The 19,221-nt window shown below is 31.4% G+C and overlaps 1 protein-coding gene across 3 annotated transcripts; it reads left to right on the top strand.

The window, feature by feature from the left end:
* The first annotated feature begins 345 nt into the window (after positions 1 to 345).
* LOC143072268 (BTB/POZ domain-containing protein 1-like) lies at positions 346 to 18,618 on the top strand. 3 transcript variants are annotated; one of them, XM_076247122.1, is made up of 5 exons: positions 346 to 424; positions 6,504 to 7,896; positions 11,247 to 11,334; positions 15,502 to 15,648; positions 16,600 to 18,618. In XM_076247122.1, exons 2-5 carry the CDS (start codon positions 6,542 to 6,544, stop codon positions 16,756 to 16,758), a joined length of 1,749 nt encoding a protein of 582 aa, XP_076103237.1. In that variant the 5' UTR covers positions 346 to 424; positions 6,504 to 6,541; the 3' UTR covers positions 16,759 to 18,618. The 3 variants fall into 3 exon arrangements, with proteins under 3 accessions (XP_076103237.1, XP_076103238.1, XP_076103236.1); XM_076247123.1 differs by having other exon boundaries at positions 384 to 501; XM_076247121.1 differs by lacking the exon at positions 346 to 424 and adding an exon at positions 5,199 to 5,332.
* The last annotated feature ends 603 nt before the right edge of the window (positions 18,619 to 19,221 follow it).

Consider the following 19,221-nt stretch of genomic DNA (forward strand, 5'->3'; position numbering starts at 1 on the left):
TTCTTCCGTTTATACGTGTACTTGTTCTGGATGATGCACGATAGGGTCCGAAAAGATAAAAGGGCGAAATCATACTTTTGAAATAAATCTAATTACCAACTTTAAAAAATTGACGAAGTATAAACAGGTGAGCACAACTAAACTAAATTCTATTATTGAAATTTGATCATAGGGATATCAGGCAATTTCAAAGTATTCAAATATTTTTCAAAACTATCAAATCAATATTTCTTTTCACAACCTTGTACAGTAAACCTGTGAAAAGCAATGCATAGTGTAAATAGTAAACAGATAATTTCCAATCAAGGGTAGCAAATTATCTAACCCTTAAAATCCTGCACATGAGCAGATATTATATTTTCTACTTCCTGTTTCATTGTTGTTGCTTGGTCGGAAAACATTGACTGAGAAAATGATCTTGAAAGTAGGTTGCTTTGTTTTGAAGATGTAAATATGCTTTATGATGTGAACAATTGAATTGATAAATTTATTGTAGGCCATGTAAGTGAACGTGCATGACATATAGACGTGATGTCACAGTGACTCAACTTCAATTTCAAGTCAAGAGACCAACCCGTCTGTTGTCGGCTTTGACTTCGGTCTCTCTCTTCTGTCCATTTGGTACAGCAAGTTCATAGTCAATGAGATAATAGTCATTTCTATTGCATATACATAAATGAAGAAGAAATCATAAATGGCAAAACACGTTGCACGAAAATAACCCTTTACCACCCTCTACAAATAATAAATCATTATGGAAATAGTTCAAGAGTTTTGTGAAGTATTTGATTCAGTGTAAGTGGAAACTGATGATTGATCAATGAAAGCAGGAAATAATATTTCTCCTGGACACATCACTCTTGAATCATGATGGAAATGTAAAAAAAAAACTAACACCAATATTTCTCAATTTGAGTAGTTTTCATAAATTTTAAAAATGAAAGAAAAACTCTGTGCATCAGTGTTCTCCCCAGGTAAATATGATGCTGCAGTGCCGCAGCAACTTCATAATATTTTCGTAGATCCTGCAGGGTCTTAGTTGGCCACTGTCCCTTTATACTACATGTAAATCCTGCAGCATGTTAATTTTCACATTTCATAATTATAAACGTTGGTTAAAATTGTCAAGCTGCTGATGGTGAGAGGTCAGTCAGTGTTACGTAATAACTGATAATAAGTTAGAGTCACTCTTTATATCTCAGACTAAGCTGCCTTATCAGACTATGATATGTATTAATGTTAATGACAAAATAATGTGCAAGTTAAAACCAGAAGTCTTGTCAATGACTAAAAAGTCGGTCTGATGATTGGAACAATATCAGGGCACCTTTATTTTCGTTTTTTCCTAAAACAACCTGAACTGGATAATCATGCGAATGGATGACAAATGCGACTATGCATGGCACCTGTTATAGGACACAGCATTTTCGCTAACCAAGGGTTACGATCCACTCCTGTTCTCTTCACCCTTGACAGATTGAGATAAAATTTCGGAGACACAGGGTAAGGATTTTTATTGGTTGCAGTCAAAACTCGCTGCATCCAATCAAAAAGCACCTATGACATGATCACGTGTAAATTTAGAATGTGTTTGTTAACAATTGCCACGTGTTTATTGTGCAACAAGTCTTCACTTTCCTACTTTACCAAGTCAAGAATGATGTATTCGGAATGGATGTGACTTTTATCTTCCGATAGATGGCACAACATGTGGAAAGAAGAGAAGCAACGCACAAAATGAGGTCTTCTCATTTAATAGTATAAATACATACAGTCTTCAGTTAAAGTTTTTAAACATTTACATGTATAAGATTCATAAATCATTCTGGACTTTTACCAAAAAAGCATGATTTTGTTAAAATCCCAACCAACCCTATTATATAATGGTTGCATACTGGAAATAGACATGAATTATTCTTGCCTCAAAATCTTGATAATATTGGAATGAATATCTATTATGTCTATAAACATCTTAATATGTTTGAATTATGCTTCAAAGGCATAATTTTGATCGTCCACCATCGTCATTATCCATAAAATTAACCTTTATTTAAAAGAACTTGCACCACATTGACTTTGGGTAATATTGACATGATACCCTATGCATGGAAACATTTGACAAAATTCCAATTTGAATTCTTAAATTTTGGGTTATATACATGTATAACAGGTATAAGAAACAAAATCATATATGGACAATTTTATTTCAAAAGAAACTGATTGTCTTTAAAATAGCTTGTACTTATGAAAATTCACACTTTGCAAATTTTCACTTGAAGTTAACATAAAAGCACTTATGACTTAATATGGAATTCAAAGTAGAACTACAAAAATATGCAGTATCACTCCCTGCACTTTTTTTTAAAGGTAATTATGAAAATGATAAAATATATATAATTATTGGATTCATCTTATGGAAGAAATTGAACCTTCAAATATTATCCAATGGGAGGCCATAAGTCTATCCCAGTCTGTGAACATACTTAACCAGGAATCCAAGATAGATCACATTAAACATGTATTTAAATTCCTAGATTTAAACCATTTATTTGTAAACCAGTCAAAAGTTAAAACAAAGCAATTATATATTTAATTAACAACAGTAAAAAAATAAATATCTAACAATAAAATTTAATGAATTTTGGGCATTTAGCATAATTTAAAAAGCAATTCTGGCAAGAATACCAATTCAAAGTGTAGTAAGAACTTTCAGAAATTTTAAAAATATTTTTATGTTTGAACCATTTTTAAAAATGAATTAAAAAAAATATGCAAATAATTAAAAGATTTAGAACTAGCTGTCATGACCTTGAAATTGAATGTTGGAGTTCACTTTGTATAAAAGCTAAAGACAGAAAGTGCAAGCAATGTAAGAACGCAGTTGAAGATGAACTACATTTTTTTTGAAACTTTCAATTCCGAAAGATACTAGATCTCAACAGTTAAATTTAAATTCTTAATTATTATTTTTTTGAAAAGTTTAATATCTTAATTATTGCAGTCTCTATTTTTAAGATCAAAAGTACTTAAGCTTTCAGAAAATATCAATGATGTTAAAAAAAATCAATGAAGAGTTATCTCCCATTGACTTACATGTAGTTCTATAAATTAATCAAGAAAAGGTATTTTCAACAAGATTGTTTCCAAAAGAGATTTTGCTTTGTCAATTTCATCAGTTATATATGTTACTTTCTTTAAATGTGTATAAAGCATAATGTAAACATGTATATGTTTTTTGCTTAAATGAGCCTAAATTAAATCACTCTTATTATTCTATTAAATCATTTACTGTATTTTATTGTGTAATACAAATGTACTGTGGATTCATTATTATTCGTAGGATACCAATTTTAGAGGGTTTAGTGATTATGTGGGAAACATGAATTCCAATTGTTGTGTAATATAATAATAAAATATGGTCCAAGTACACAGTTATTTCGTAGTGCATTTCTTTTAGACAATAAATGGAAATAAAAAAAATCCCACCTGCGCTTTCTCCATAATATTGTTACAGTGTGTTGTACTACTTTTGGGACAAATTATATCAAAATTATAGAAAACTTCATCAGCTCTAACTCAATATATGGACAATTTTATGTGAAGGGGGTCTTGAAATCTTTTGACAGCTTCCGAAATATTAATTTTTGACCTATTTCAACTGGACCAAATCCCCACTTTACATTATAATTCATGAATCAAATTTTTTTAGCGTAGTTTTATCCCCCTTCTTGGTACTTGAGGCATAAAACATAAATAAATAAATTTGGAAGGAGTATAAAAAAAAAATGACAAGTAACACATTGTCCACACTAGGGACTATATTCGTGAACAGCGAAAATCAAGGGATGATTATGATAACTCTGTACTCGGACTTAATATGAGTACATGCATGACATGTAATTACCGGTAGTGGTGTTAAATTTTATAAAATTTTGGAAAGGGTCCTGCTAAAAACTTTAACCTTTTTAAGGATATATATCATCATTAATTATCCTTTAGTCTATTTCTATGGTGGATAGCTATCTCAATTTGATATTGACTGTCATGTTTAGTACAAAATGCAGTTTTTGTTTTAAAATAGATACATTTGTACATGTACCTATATCTTGTATATTTAGAAACAACGTTTTTTTATCTGAAGGTCTAGGTAAGCCAAAAATGAAACTTAATCAGGATAAATTATCATCCTTTTCTTTAATTTGTAAAAAGTGTTGCCAGCTTGGTAAGCAAATAAATCAACATTCAATTAAATTGTCAATTTAACAGTTGACTATTTAATACAGGAGTTTTATATGTATCTCTTCATGTTGATTGATATACTAGTTTTTACAGTCATGACATTACCAAATGATCTCCCAATTTCATGACTATACTAATATCCTATCGGTTTCTTACAGAAAATTAATGATTCATATTTTGGAGGGCAACTTTATTAATAAAAAGCTATTTAAAAACTTCATAATCTTGTGATTCCTAACAGACATGACAGAATGATATACAGATAAAAAACATTATAGTTAATATACCGGTAGATGGATCTGATTGGTAATGTTGTAAAAAAAAATCATCAATATATATCAAATCAGCCAAAAGATCCTATAAATATTGCACACCATGCCAAAGTATATACATGAATAATACATGTATGATTTGTATTATTGCTTTGGTCTGTATGGATGCAATTATATATATATCATTTAGTAGACAAAGTTTACTACTTTTTTTTTTACTTGTAATAAAGATTAGAAAAAAAAAGACTGGCAATTTAATTAGAAAGTCTATTTTAAAAGATCAGAATAAATTGGTTTTGCAAGACAATTAGTATTAGTTTTCTGAAACTCCATCAAAAATATTTTTTTTATCATCATAATATTTGTTCCCAATGTATACATGTATATACATATGCATTGTAAGATTGCAGAAGATAATAAATAATATGTCTTAAGTGTATACATCATACAAGTATATAATGCCTTTTAAAGAGGAAAATAAGAACTGTTATGAAAAATAACCACTAGTTTATTTATTTGAACATTCCCTTGTTGATAAAAATGTTTATACAATTGTTCCATTGTATGATAAGGGATCTTTGAAACAGAAGCCTTCAATTGATTGTTTATTTGTAGGAGGGGGTTCCATGTGTTTATTGCAATTAACATGTATAAAGATTATGTAATGTACATTTATAACAGAGGATAATAAACCAGTCACTATTTTTTATTGTTTTGGAAATTTGTATCTATTTCCTTGTTTTAATTATTGACATTGATTTTTCATTTGTGGATTGAAAATTTTAAAAGCAGGAAATTTGTTTTATTCCTATATGATATGGGTGAGTCAGTTGTATTTATATATTCATTTTAAATATATACATGTTCTTTTCTGCCATTTTTGCTCATATTTAAGAAAATATATAAATAAAAAGAGATATTACAAATTTTTAAATGAATGGAATCATTTTCGAACCTATTTTTAAAGTTTTTTTGTTTTTGTACTTTTGCATTTATTTTCCTTCTCAATTAAACAAAATAACAATTTGTTATGAACAAAAAAGCTGCTAAACATATCTAGGTACAGTTAGTTGCAATATGCGTGTACATGTATATTAAATAATTGTAAAAATCTTTTCTAATTGTTGACAGGAAACCTTTTGATTTATCAGAATAGTTTTAAGTAAATGTACTGGTACTGGTGGTACATTTTGTACATGTATATATCAAATTCAGAGGTCTCATTTCTGAAGTGCAATGTTGACCTTGAAATACATGGGGATTTTCTCTGGTGATATGGAAAAATCAATTAAATCATGGTTATATATATACAGTGTAATATAATTTGGTATATATATACATGAAATTAGAAGAACATTTACAATTATAAACATCCATCCCAACATGTTCATGCATCAAGGTAAAAATTACTTAACAAGATTTGCTTGTAAATCAAGTTTTTGTTCATTTTTTTTTGTTTTTTGCTGGAATTAAAGAAGCCATCAATTTGTCAAGTGTCCCCTATTACGCTTCCCCAAAAAATCCAGATGGTCATGTTTTAAGAAAATGTTCAAGTCACACAATTTAGTGTCGTTATTTGGCCATGAGGAGCATTTTCTATTCCTCTGGCTCATTTAAAATTAAAACATTTTAAAAAGCTGTTAGACTCCAACTTAACCATGTTAACAAATTAAAATTAAAGAAGATATGACCTTTAGCAATGTTGAGCATATGCATACACTATAAATATGTTTTGTTTTTTTTTGGCAATTGTAGTTATATACATGTAGAACGCATCTAGTTCGTGGATGTTTCAATAGCTAATGGATTATAGTTATCAACTGTATTGTTTCAGGTACACATTAATATTGTTTCAGGTACATATTAATATTGTACATGTATCTATTATCAGTTATAATTTAACATACATAGTTATATATATCTTTTAAGTTTGATCAAAAGCAAACCATCATGTTCTAGAGAAACTTTACTATAAAATCGTTTTTATTGCAGGTAAAATTGAGTTAAAGTTCATCAGAAGGCTGTTCCATATGGACAGAAAAATGGATGAAAAAGATAAACCAGATAAACAACCGAAAAGAAAAGAGAGAAAAAATGATGAAAAGACTGCTAATAGAGAAGAAAATCAAACAGCAAAAAATTTGTGTACAAATCAGAAACTTAATGTGAATCCAAGAAATCCCCTTAATTCAGTATCACAACCCCAATCACATCAACAACAAGCTAATTCAACAGCAAGCTATTCAGAGTCATCAGCTGAGGCTATGGATGATTCAGGAGTACCAGACTCGCCATTAAATTCCATACAAGAGTCACCCGCTCAAAACCCTGTCAAGATGGAAAGGGTTCCTTCAACCTCAGATTTACCTGTGTTTTCTAGTCAATTTGTCACCCAGATCTCTTCTCAAAGTGACCCAGGTCCAGAGAAAGCCCTTTTGCTGGCAACTGCAAGTGCAGCTTTTGGACATGGTGGAAACGCTCCTTATAACTGGCAGGCTACTAAAATCTGCGTCAAAGACAGACTTTCTTATCTTTGTAACACTGAAATAATGGCTGATGTTCATTTTATGGTTGGAGCACCACCCCATCAACAAAAAATACCTGCTCATAAATTTGTTCTGTCTGTAGGTAGTGCTGTGTTTGATGCACAGTTTAATGGTCCAATGGCAACACAAGAGGATATTGTAGAAATCCCTGACGTTGAGCCCGCAGCATTTATTTCTCTTCTCAGATTTTTGTATTCAGATGAAGTTAAAATATGTTCTGATTCTGTTATGACTACATTGTATGCTGCTAAGAAATATGCAGTACCAGCATTAGAGAAACAATGTGTTGAGTTCTTAAAGAGAAATTTGAGCAGTGACAATGCATTCATGCTTTTGACGCAGGCACGTTTATTTGACGAACCCCAGCTGGCAGCTTTGTGCTTAGAAACTATAGATAAAAATACACACGAGGCTTTGCAGGCCGACGGTTTCACGGACATAGATTTAGAAACACTTTGTTGTGTTCTAGAACGGGACACATTAGGAATAAGAGAATTCAAACTTTTCGCATCAGTTTGTCGTTGGGCAGAGGCAGAATGCACTCGTAAAAACCTGCCACCAAGTCCTGAAAATCAACGTGGCGTGTTAGGGCGTGCATTAAGACTGATTCGCTTCCCTTTAATGAGTGTGGAAGAATTCGCTCAAGGAGCTGCTCAGAGTGGATTGTTAGAAGATAAAGAGGTGGTCAAATTGTTCTTATACTTTACAGTAAATCCTAAACCACAGATAGCTTTCCTTGATGTTCCAAGGTGTTGTCTGACTGGTAAAGAACAAGTTGTATCCAGATTTTGTCAGATAGAGAGTAGATGGGGTTATAGTGGAACCAGTGATAGAATCAGGTAATATTAATTTAGAAAAGTGTTCTACTTCATCAGGTCGGGACCACTACCTTATATGGAAATGCATAAATTAGCATACTTATGTTCTCGCACATGTAATTGTTTATTTACATGTGACGCAATTTATTTTTACCTAGGTTTTTTACCAATCCACTAAATGAGTCACAATGCATGATGGACTACTACGTGTTTACAATCAACCAAGAACACGTGTTATTTACTGAAATACAACACATTTTTTCGTGCAATGCGGGATTCACAATTTCGCTTAGTTTTTCATTTTGTGTATCCTCATTTATAGTTCGTGATATAAAGTATTACTTCCATGCTCAGATTAACGAAGAGTTGTTTCTATGCGAAGAAAAAAAGGTTTGAATTATCCGATATATAGCCATTAACATGTTTGATGATGGCACAGAGATTTCATGTATTTGTCCACCAGAGGCAACGAAACAACAGCGAAAAAACACAATTACCCATGAGACAAACTTACTGGTGTAAAGTAAGCCGTCGATAACAGTCGGTGCTGATATTCAAGAGTACAGCAATGTTCGTATAGATAATTAAAGGCAAATGTGGGATCCTTGAATTTTGTGTTCGTAAAAAGGCGAAGAAATATTTACATACATGACAGTGTTAACAAAATCTATAAGCATTTTTGTTGGTCACATTTCAGTATATGGGACTTCCAAACTGTTCCCTTTTTTTTGAAGGTAGTGAAGTCAGCAACTGTAGTTTCAGTTTGTTCGTTTTTTAACGGGCTCGGACATTTGCCAAACTGAATAAAATCATTTCAGCTGATTTCTTAAACCTGCAAAGTAAAACTTTGGTTGGCTTGCTTGCTTTGTTTGTATAGTTGTTTATACAAGCTTTGAAAATAAGATTGACATCTTTAAACAATATATATATATATATATATATAGGCATAGTTTAACTTGTATATTTTATATTTTGTACAATATACAAACAAAGCAAGCAAGCTAACCAAAGTTTTGCTCCACATGCATTCGGAAATAAGCTGTAATGATTTTATCCATATGTATGTGCGACAAGGTGGAAAATTTGATATGTTTTGTGAAAATTGCAGCGTTGGATCTATAATAAAAAAGAAGATGTGGTATGATTGCCAATGAGACAGCTGTGCACAAGAGACCAAAATGATACAGCAATTAACATTTATAGATCACCGTACGGCCTTTAACAATGAGCAAAGCCCATACCGCATAGTCAGCTATAAAAGTCCCCGATATGACAATGTAAAACAATTCAAACGAGAAAACTAACGGCCTTAATTATATAAAAAAAAAAATGAAAAAAACAAATATGTAACACATAAACAAACGACAACCACTGAAATACAGGCTCCTATACAATATATTTTTTTTGATGGGATAGATTTCTTGTCCTTTTATATATTCAATTGGGCCGTTTTTTTGTTTGTTTTTTTTTGTTTGGATTGTTTTACACAAGTAATTTTGGGTCATTAATAGCTTACTTTTCAGCATTGGACCTATGACTGCTTACTTTACTAAATTATGTCTTTGTTGGAAAGATGTCTCATTTGGCACTCATACCTCATCTTCTTATTTCTATATACAAAGCACGTTTTAGAAAAAAAAATAATAGGTAATATGGCACCCACTATGATCCAGAGACTTTTAATATTGGAGATATTTTACATATGTCAACAGAACAGCAGCCGAACGATAAAAAAAACCTCTGAGGTATATTTTGTGATAAAATTAGCAACAAACGGATATTATCGATGGATGAAACTATAAAAAATGTATTGAGCTATATACCGTACCCGCTCAGTGGCGGATCCAGGGGGCGGGGGTTCCGGGGGATGGACCCCCTTTTTTTTGGACGATCAGTGCATTTGGATGGGGACATGTAGTTGGAACCCCCTCCCCTTTTGTCCAGGGTTAGGACCCCCTTTTTAAAATGGCTGGACCCGCCCCTGCCGCTTTCATAACACTTCTTTTTAGCATACTGAGTATTATGATGTTCTTACTATTAGTTCAGGTCCTGATAAAAAAAATACACATTCAGTACAGAAAGAAGTGTTTCAATGAAAGTTTCGTGTTTTTCTAGGCAGAAATGATTTTGCAATGACATTATACAGGTTTAAAAGAGCTCAAATGATTTTCTTACTGGACAGTGGTCACTTCATTGGATATTTCACTGTGTCATGTCGTGAAATTAATGCAGGTTCAATTCATAACAATGCACAAAACCGGTTCAACTACTTTTGCAAGGCGAAAAAGAAAGTCAAATCGTGAAGCCAATAAACAATATTTTTTTAATCTGAGCATGAAAATTGAAGATTACGTTATATATTTTACATTAAATATATTTGCAGAATAAAAACTTTGGTAATGAGAGTCCCAGACAATATATTAATTGACTGTTTTCCCACTAATTCCACGTGTTTTAAGTAGTAGTTTACTCGTAGTAGCCCACAATGCATTGTAGTTCATTGAGTCGATTGGTCAGTTTTTCAAGGCCATATTGGCCTTGTGTTTTGGAAATTACTATGCAAATATATTCTGACGTCAGAAAATCTAGAGTTCTCGACCTGTTCATCAACTTACAAGATTATCAGTATTTTAGTGTATCAATAGTATGAAGATCCAGTTAAATCAAGATAATTTAAGGTAATATTTTAAGTATGGTACCAGAAATCCTTGAAGTAAAGTACATGAACATTAAGGTTTCAACACTTATTCTTTTCAACCATATAACATGTATAAGAAATATCTGGACCAAACTTAGCTTAATAATGCCCCATGTTGCTTTAATGTGTAGTCAATAAACCATGTAGGACATAAGTTGATATGAAATAGCAGCTACAGGTACTGAATTGACTGAAATTTGGGTAAAACTTTTGTTTCTAGGTGATCATGTTAACATCATATAAAGCATATGTTCAACCTTAACATAAACTAACTTCACATATATATTTTTGTACATGTATGTCATTAATATTTACTGCATGGCTTAAAAGGATCTGACAGTTTCTGGTCAGTTAATTACTGTAACATCTAAAAATGAAATTATTTTCTTCAAATGTGTGAAGGCTAATATACATGTACAATGATATATAAATTAGTAATCACAACTAAAAATATATCAGATTCAAAGTGAATGTGTTGCCTGATCTTGGAAGGGAAATATGGGATAAAGGATATACATAATTTATTGATCTTGTTATAATCATATTGTAGATGTCTTTTCATATCATCATTTTGACATTTTCTCATACCCATACTTCGTAGCATTTTACTTAAAAATATACCTGTCAGATATATATGAAATAATGAATAAATTAAAACATTTATATCTTACAGGTTCATGGTTAACAGAAGAATATTTGTAGTTGGTTTTGGACTTTATGGTAGTATTCATGGACCTAAGGAATATTATGTCACCATTCAGGTAATTATTGTTATAAAATGAGGAGGTGTACATGTAGTTAGATTGCCATTGAGAGTCAAAATAAGGCATAGTTAAACAACTGCAGGTCACCATACATCCCTCAACAATGAGCAAAACCTATAACATATTTTTAGTCAGTTATTTGAAATATGACAAAATGTGACACAATAAAAATGAAAAAAAAACCAAGCTAGGGATCATACTGTTGAAAAAGTATTTTTTCCTTTCTTTTTTTGGAGAAGGGTCTTACAAATGTACAAAAATATGCTTCCCAATCAAATTTTTTTCAAATATAAACATTTCAGTATAATTTTTATGCCCCACCTACGATAGTAGAGGGGCATTATGTTTTCTGGTCTGTGGCTCCGTTTGTCCGTCCGTCCGTCTGTGGTTCCGTTCGTCCGTCCAGGTTAAAGTTTTTGGTCAAGGTAGTTTTTGATGAAGCTGAAGTCCAATCAACTTGAAACTTAGTACACTTGTTGCTTATGAGATGATCTTTCTAATTTTTAAGCCAAATTAGACTTTTGACCCCAATTTCACGGTCCACTGAACATAGAAAATGAAAGTGGGAGTTTCAGGTTAAAGTTTTTGGTCAAGGTAATTTTTGATGAAGCTGAAGTCCAATCAACTTGAAACTTAGTACACTTGTTGCTTATGATATGATCTTTCTAATTTTAATGCCAAATTAGATAATTACCCAATTTCACGGTCCATGGAACATGGAAAAGGATAGTGCGAGTAGGGCATCCGTGTACTTTGGACACATTCTTGTTGATTGTAAATGTTCTTTTCAAGATATTTTGCATCTGGAATTCATTGAACTATTTTCTTCTGAAAACTCTATAAAAGACAAAGTAGCTAGCAATGTTTTATATCCTACCAGAGTTCTATATTTTTTTCTCAGAAAAAGGGCTTATTATAGCCATTTAACTCCAATTACTCCAATACAAGGAACTTGAATATTTATACTGTGTGTGTAACATACAACTGAAACACAGATGTAAGTAAACAATAGTCATGATAATAAACAAAACTGTTACAAGAAATAATAAAAAATTTTCAGCAATAAGGCCACACCAATTTAATTTCTTGTTCTACAGTTTTTTCGACTCCAAAAATTGGGGCGAGCAAGCAATTGAAAATTTTAATAAAAAAAAAATCAATTTGCAATTTTTTTGGGCGAAGCTTGAAAAATAAAGGCGAGTGATTATAATTTTTTTTTTTAAATAAAATAAAAGGTTTTGCCAATATTGATCAAAACAAAATGGTATAAAAGTTGATTTACCGCTTGTACTTTGACACTCAAAGTCTTCTTTAATTTATCGAATGTTGAAGTGGTTTTTTTTTCCCTGTTGACAAAGATATAATTGAATAATTTTTTAACTGCTTTGAATTATTTCCATTTAAATGTCATAAATTTATTTCCTCCTTTACCACACATTACTTATAACTAGCAACATGACAGCTATCTTACAAAAAGCAGGAGTTACTCATCATTCCAGAACACCTGTGTTCACCTACAGCTTTTTGAGGTCGGATTGATGATGTGTGTACATATTACTAGTAGTTTCTTGTGTTATACATTGTATGTTGAATTGGTTGTCTGTGTCTTTGTCATTTCAGTGTTTTTTTGTCTTTTTGGCAATTTGTATATAAATAAGATGTGGTATGAGTGCCAATGAGACAATTCTCCATCCTTGTCATAATCAGATTGGGAACAATCCCTCAATGTTATAACTATCCCTTTTATGAAGGATACATTTCAAGTGATATAATTTGTTAAACAACTTTTTAGTACAAAAGAGCACATATTTATATTATTTGAAAAACCTTTTCCCAAATAGTCAAGTCAAACTAAGTTTGAACCTCAAACTAATGGCAACAGAAAATGTTTTAGTTCTAATCCATAGCATTCAGTCCCAAATATACACAGAACAAAGTCCCATAAAATTTAACTTGAGGAAAAGTCAAATTTTGCATTTTTAATTTCTTATGGAAATTAACATTTGAAGGGAAATAACTCTGCAATTTTTGGTCATTTTTTGGTTGATTTTCCTTAAAATTCATGTAAAATATGATACTTTGATGGGGTTATAAGTTTGTATTTGACTATATTATATATTCTTCTGCTCATGAAATGTCCAAAAACTGAAGTGTCATTGGTATTTTTTTTTTCACTTATGGCTTTGTGACCATTTTGAAAAAAAATAATGTGAATATTTGGTATTGGTTATATCTTAATTAGTTTTATTAAATTTGAGATTCTTTACCTTGACATGCTGAAAAATTAAATAATTGGTCAACTAATGAATTATGAAATCTAGGTTGTAGCTTGATTAAAGATATGAAAACACCTTTAGAGTTGGTTTTTATACTCTAATGACAGCTAAAGTGTCAAGAATTAATACATTCTATTGAATAGAAGCTGTAAAGTTATAATTTTGTATCAATTTTTATTTATTTTTCTGGCTGTTCTGCAGAGTTATGTCCCTTATCAATGCAAAGAGTAATGTTAAAATCACAATTTTTTTAGTTTTCCTCAAGTAAGATTTTATAGGACTTTTTTTATGCCCCATTTTTATGCCCTATTTATGGGCATTATGTTTTTTGGTCTGTGCGTTGGTTCGTTCCTCCGTTCGTTCGTTCGTCCGTCTGTCCCGTTTCAGGTTAAAGTTTTGGTTAAAGTTTCTGGTCGAGGTAGTTTTTGATTAAGTTGAAGTCCGATTAACTTCAAACTTTGGAAACATGTTCCCTATGATATGATCTTTCTAATTCTAATGCCAAATTAGAGATTTTATTCCATTTTCATGGTCCACTGAACATAAAAAATAATAGTGCTGATGGGGCGTCCGTGTGCTTGGGACACATTCTTGTTCTGTGTATATTTGGGATATAGTTCTAAAATTTAAAACTTAAAAATCTTCTATTGCAATTACTTCAAGGTTATAATAAGGGTCAAATTTACGCTAGATTTCCTTGACTAAAAGAACTATACATCTATCTGGTATTATATGGTCAACACATGTGCAAGAATTTTTGTAAACTTGACTTTGAATCCCCCCCTTTTTTAAAGTTAATAAATCCCAGTTTTTTCTTCTTTTCTACAATGTTCAGTGAAATTACCCCTTGTCTAATAACAGTCCCTTATTTAAGAAACTATTCATTTGGAGGGTTGTTCCCAACCTGATAATGTATTTATAGTTAATACAGGCCATAGTACAACCTTCAACACAGGGCTTTGGCCCAGAACAAACAGCAAGCTAAATACCCAAAATAACTGGTGTTAAATAATTCAAACAGAAAAACCAATGATCTAATCTATATACAAACGGAGAAATACCTATGAACTACAACAAACGACAACTACTGAACAACAGGCTCCTGACTCAGGACAGGTGCATACACATGCAGTTGGTATGGATAGTTTTGTTCCTCCGGAAAACAATATTGCAGTTGAAGGCAACACTTCTCCTTCTGCGTACTTTATTCTAACAACGAAAATCAGCATGATTTTACAGGGTAACAGGATATCTTTTTTTAAATGTTTACACAAAAAAAAAAAAAAACGGCATGGGAAATAGACACAGTTTCTTTCCCCGATGTGTAAAGCAGGAATAAAATAAAAACATTTTTTTTCCTTTTGAAAAAAATACTTGCGGACAGGTCAGTCTTATTAGGAAATATACTGCAGCTGTCCTATTTGAGCAGTCAAATTGCATTGACTGTATATTCATATGTGATATACAGTCAATGACCGTATATCACCTTGTTTATGACGTTGACAATGTGTTTCTGTAGAGTTTTATTTATGACGTCAATAAAACATACAGGTTCGCGGAAATTTTACGTCGTCCGCTTCAAATTAAAAAATGATGGTTTTTACCCTAAATACTTCATTTAGAAGACTTATAAGAGTTGCAGTATATAAAGAATAACCATACATTGTCTCGAAATATCAAAGTTATTTGTACTCGGCTCGAAACAGGTAGAAATGCTCGGCACAGCCTTGCTTTCTACCTGTTTCTTAGCCTCGTACAAATAACTTTGATATTTCGAGACAATGTATGGTTATTCTATATTTAAATTGGTATGGCTTAAGTACAAAAATATAATCCTCCAGAAACCAGTATTTTGGACATTTGATGTTTACATTTCTTTAACTTTCAGATTATACAGTCTGACACTGGTAAAGTAATGGGACACAATGACACCAGTTTTCAGTGTGATGGCTCTAACTCAACGTTCCGTGTGATGTTTAAAGAGCCAGTGGAAATTCTGCCCAACACTAGTTACACAGCATGTTCAACTTTGAAAGTTAGTTTTCTTTTATGCTTATTCCTGATCAAATATTCATATTTTTATATATGGTTATAAATAGTATAAAACATTCTACCACTAGAACTACATCATGTATATAAGGCAATGTCAAATTTTCAGGGTGATTAGAATATTGAAAATTCCAAATATTTGTAGATATTTTGAAATTTAAATCAAGCTTCACTCATAATTTAGAAATTAATATTTTATAAACAATTTAAATTTCTGAAATGGTTATTCCCTTTACTACTGCATAGAGAAGGTAGTGTACAATAACTACTACATTATTATTATAATTATACCAAAGGCAGATTTAGAGGGATTTACAGGGCCCTTCTTTTGTGGAAAAAATTAAAATTCAATATATAGGGAAATACTGAAGCATGACTGTAGCTGGGACCCCTCTAAGGCAGTTAGTGTCTACCAAAACCTTATGAACATTCCTTCATCTGCCACTATATACAGATATAAGATTTAACGGAACAGGAAAGAAGGAGTTTATTTGGGGTGCTGAAATATAAAAAGAGTGGAGAATTATTGCAAAAAAATAACAAAGTAAAGAAAAAAAAGTATAAAAAGTTGAAGAATAAAGAAATAAAGGAGCCCAATAGATACCCTCTTTGATAAAAACATTATGTAATTTTTGTTCCCATTCTCTACTTTAAGTTTGTCTTGGCCAAATATCATGAAACTTAATAAACACAATGCTTCTTTCAACAAAACTGAGATCAAATACAAATTTGGTTGGCGTGTACTGTTTATTTTACCATTCTTGAGTTATGTCCCCTTATAATTTGATATGCAAAATGGGGGCTTCATTCCCCATTTATTTTTTTAGTCGAAAACAGGGCAACTTAATTGCCATAAAGATGGTATTTTTAATTTAAAGATTGAAATTATGTATAAAAATAAAAATATGTGTCATTCAATTCATCTTTATTGTTTTAGGGGCCAGACTCGTATTATGGAGCTAAAGGTCTCAGAAAAGTGACACATGAATCTGTTTCGAGTGGAAAGGTGACTTTCCAGTTTACTTATGCTGCAGGCAACAACAATGGAACATCAGTAGAAGATGGACAGATCCCGGAAATCATTTTCTATACATAAAACTATTTGTAAATCTGTTGTAAACCACTGAATCTCATTGAAGAATTCAGAAGGCCAGAAATTTAGAAGAACAGAAGAATTGAGTTATTTTTACATGAAATTACAACTTCAGTGTATTACATGCTACCTAAGTTTCAAATAATATCCTTAAAGAGAAATTTGAAGTCGAATTTCACTATTAATTGTCAGCTAAAATTATTTAAATTGGACTTCAGTCATGTAATCATTATAACAGCAGTTGAAAATCATTATTGCGTAATTTATAATTCTAATGAGCAGTGCTTAAATATAGTTCAACCGTCACACTGGGAAATATTCTAATTTGTCTCAGGACTAACATCCAAACAGGAAGCTGGTGGAAATAGAAATAGAATTCATTTATTATTATGTATTTACATTGATTGACATTATGTAAGATCTTGCCTAGTGAACTTTTACATTATAAAATGGCACGAAAAAGTAAACCCGTAGTCATGGTAGTGGAAACATTAGTTTACAAGGATAACAGAAAGTTGCTGAATGACATTTTACAATGCATACAATATCAGGTGGTTTAGTAGAAAATTATTAGTGGACAAATCAGATTGTATGAAACATTGTAACCTAGTGACATGATACTATATATGTCAGAAGATGATTATCCAGAGGATTAGTAAAGTGCTATTTCTTTTTCTGTTGTAGCAAATAAATATTGTAGAAGTCATCATAATTATTCTTAATATAGATTTTGAAAAGGCCAGTAGTAAAGGATTCAAGCCATGAATTTGGAGGTTTGAGGAGGAAAAAATGTGTTATGCGTTGCAGTTTTTGTGATATAATTTGTGATATTTAGTCATTTATTTATGCTACATGTATTTAAGGCTATTCCATTTAATCATTTCTACTTTACAAAACATGCCAGACAATTTTTACAGATCATCAACAATAATTGCTTGTTATGAAATATTAGTTTCAAAAGCAAAGTTATATTGCCTCCATGGGTTTTGTGTTATGTTTAAATGGAATGCAGTGCATTATATAAAATGTACTAGCAAGATAGGTAGAATATTTTATTTATTTTTAAGGGGTAGTTGACTTCTAAGGATGGCTTAGAAAAGGATATCTTTATTGCGGAAAATTATTATATGAATTAACTAGATGTATATTGATAATTGATCTATTTATTGTATATATTTTTTGGTTAGATATTTAAGAGTTTAACTACAAATGTATCTTTTTGGCAGTAGATGAGATGTATTGATGTAAGAGCCTAGTTCAGGACGGTGCCAGGTATATTTATCAAGATAAAAAGAACTGTTTTTTTTTCAAAAATTACTAGGAATTCTGAAATTGTCCCTGAAATAGTTCAGTTTTCTGATTCCAAATATGGAAAAGAAAACATTATTTAAAGATTAATGAGATTGTGAATATCCCATCTCTTTATTACATTGTATTACCTAATTTCTTTGTTTGCATATATAAATGCCTAGCCCAATTTTGAATATTAAAGAAATGGAATATGGGAATGGTCACCATATTGATAGTTTCAAATCTATAAAGAAATGAATAATAATACATTGAATTATAGTTATCAAAGGTAGTTCATCAAGATATAGCATTAAGTTATAGATAATTTTATGAAGGTGTCTATAGATAACAGATATTGTGCAAGCAAAAAGAAATAATAGTCTATCAAATGTGTTTTTCCCCCTAATTGTTAGCTTAATTTATCCCTGTCTATTCAGTTTATGTTTATAAAAAAAATTGAAATGCTAAAAAAAATCCCATATTTTTCCTTGTATGCAAAAATGAAAATGCTTATTATTGATATATTGCTGTAGACCGTTGAAGATCTAAATTATGAATAAATATCAGAATACATTTACGATTTATTTTCTTCTTGTACAATGCTAGCTGCCAATATAGAAATAAGATGTGGTAAGCTTGCCAATGAGACACCTCTCTATCAGTCAGAGACCAATTAGATTAAACATATTTATTTATAATGGATTGGGAAACAAGTTATTGCAACCTATATTAATCCCTTTCCACTTTCCAGGTGGGAGTGCGGCCTTGTAGCGGCATTAGCTGTTCTTTTTCGAAATCTACATAAGTGTCTTTAACGTGCAAGAGATATGGCTCTCTCTTAACAAGGGTCAGCCATTTATCGTCCCCATCCGATGGACTATCATTGTTTCTCAAGATCATACTCGCAAATAGTGTCAAGGGAGAGCCGAAAATTCAGTCCCTGAAATTTTCTCCCCAGAGCGGGGAACGAACCAGCAACTTTTGTGTTAGTAGTCCGATGCAATTACCACTACACCACAGCTCTCTAATTGAGAGACTAATTGACATTCAAGTTAACAACTATAATCCTAGGTGATCACAAGGCCTTCAACAATGAACAAAACCTATACTGCATAGTCAGCCATAAGAGGTCCAATACGAAAAATGTAAAATAATTCAAAACCATGAGTGTGAAAA

This window comes from Mytilus galloprovincialis, chromosome 4, assembly GCF_965363235.1.
Source record: "Mytilus galloprovincialis chromosome 4, xbMytGall1.hap1.1, whole genome shotgun sequence".
Classification (NCBI taxonomy): Eukaryota; Metazoa; Mollusca; class Bivalvia; order Mytilida; family Mytilidae; genus Mytilus; species Mytilus galloprovincialis.

Bases quoted from the DNA above. Each gene is read 5' to 3' on its own strand.
- LOC143072268 (XM_076247121.1), top strand. The intron at 7,897-11,246 runs GTAATATTAATT...TATATCTTACAG, and splicing joins GGAACCAGTGATAGAATCAG to GTTCATGGTTAACAGAAGAA. The intron at 11,335-15,501 runs GTAATTATTGTT...TTTAACTTTCAG, and splicing joins AATATTATGTCACCATTCAG to ATTATACAGTCTGACACTGG.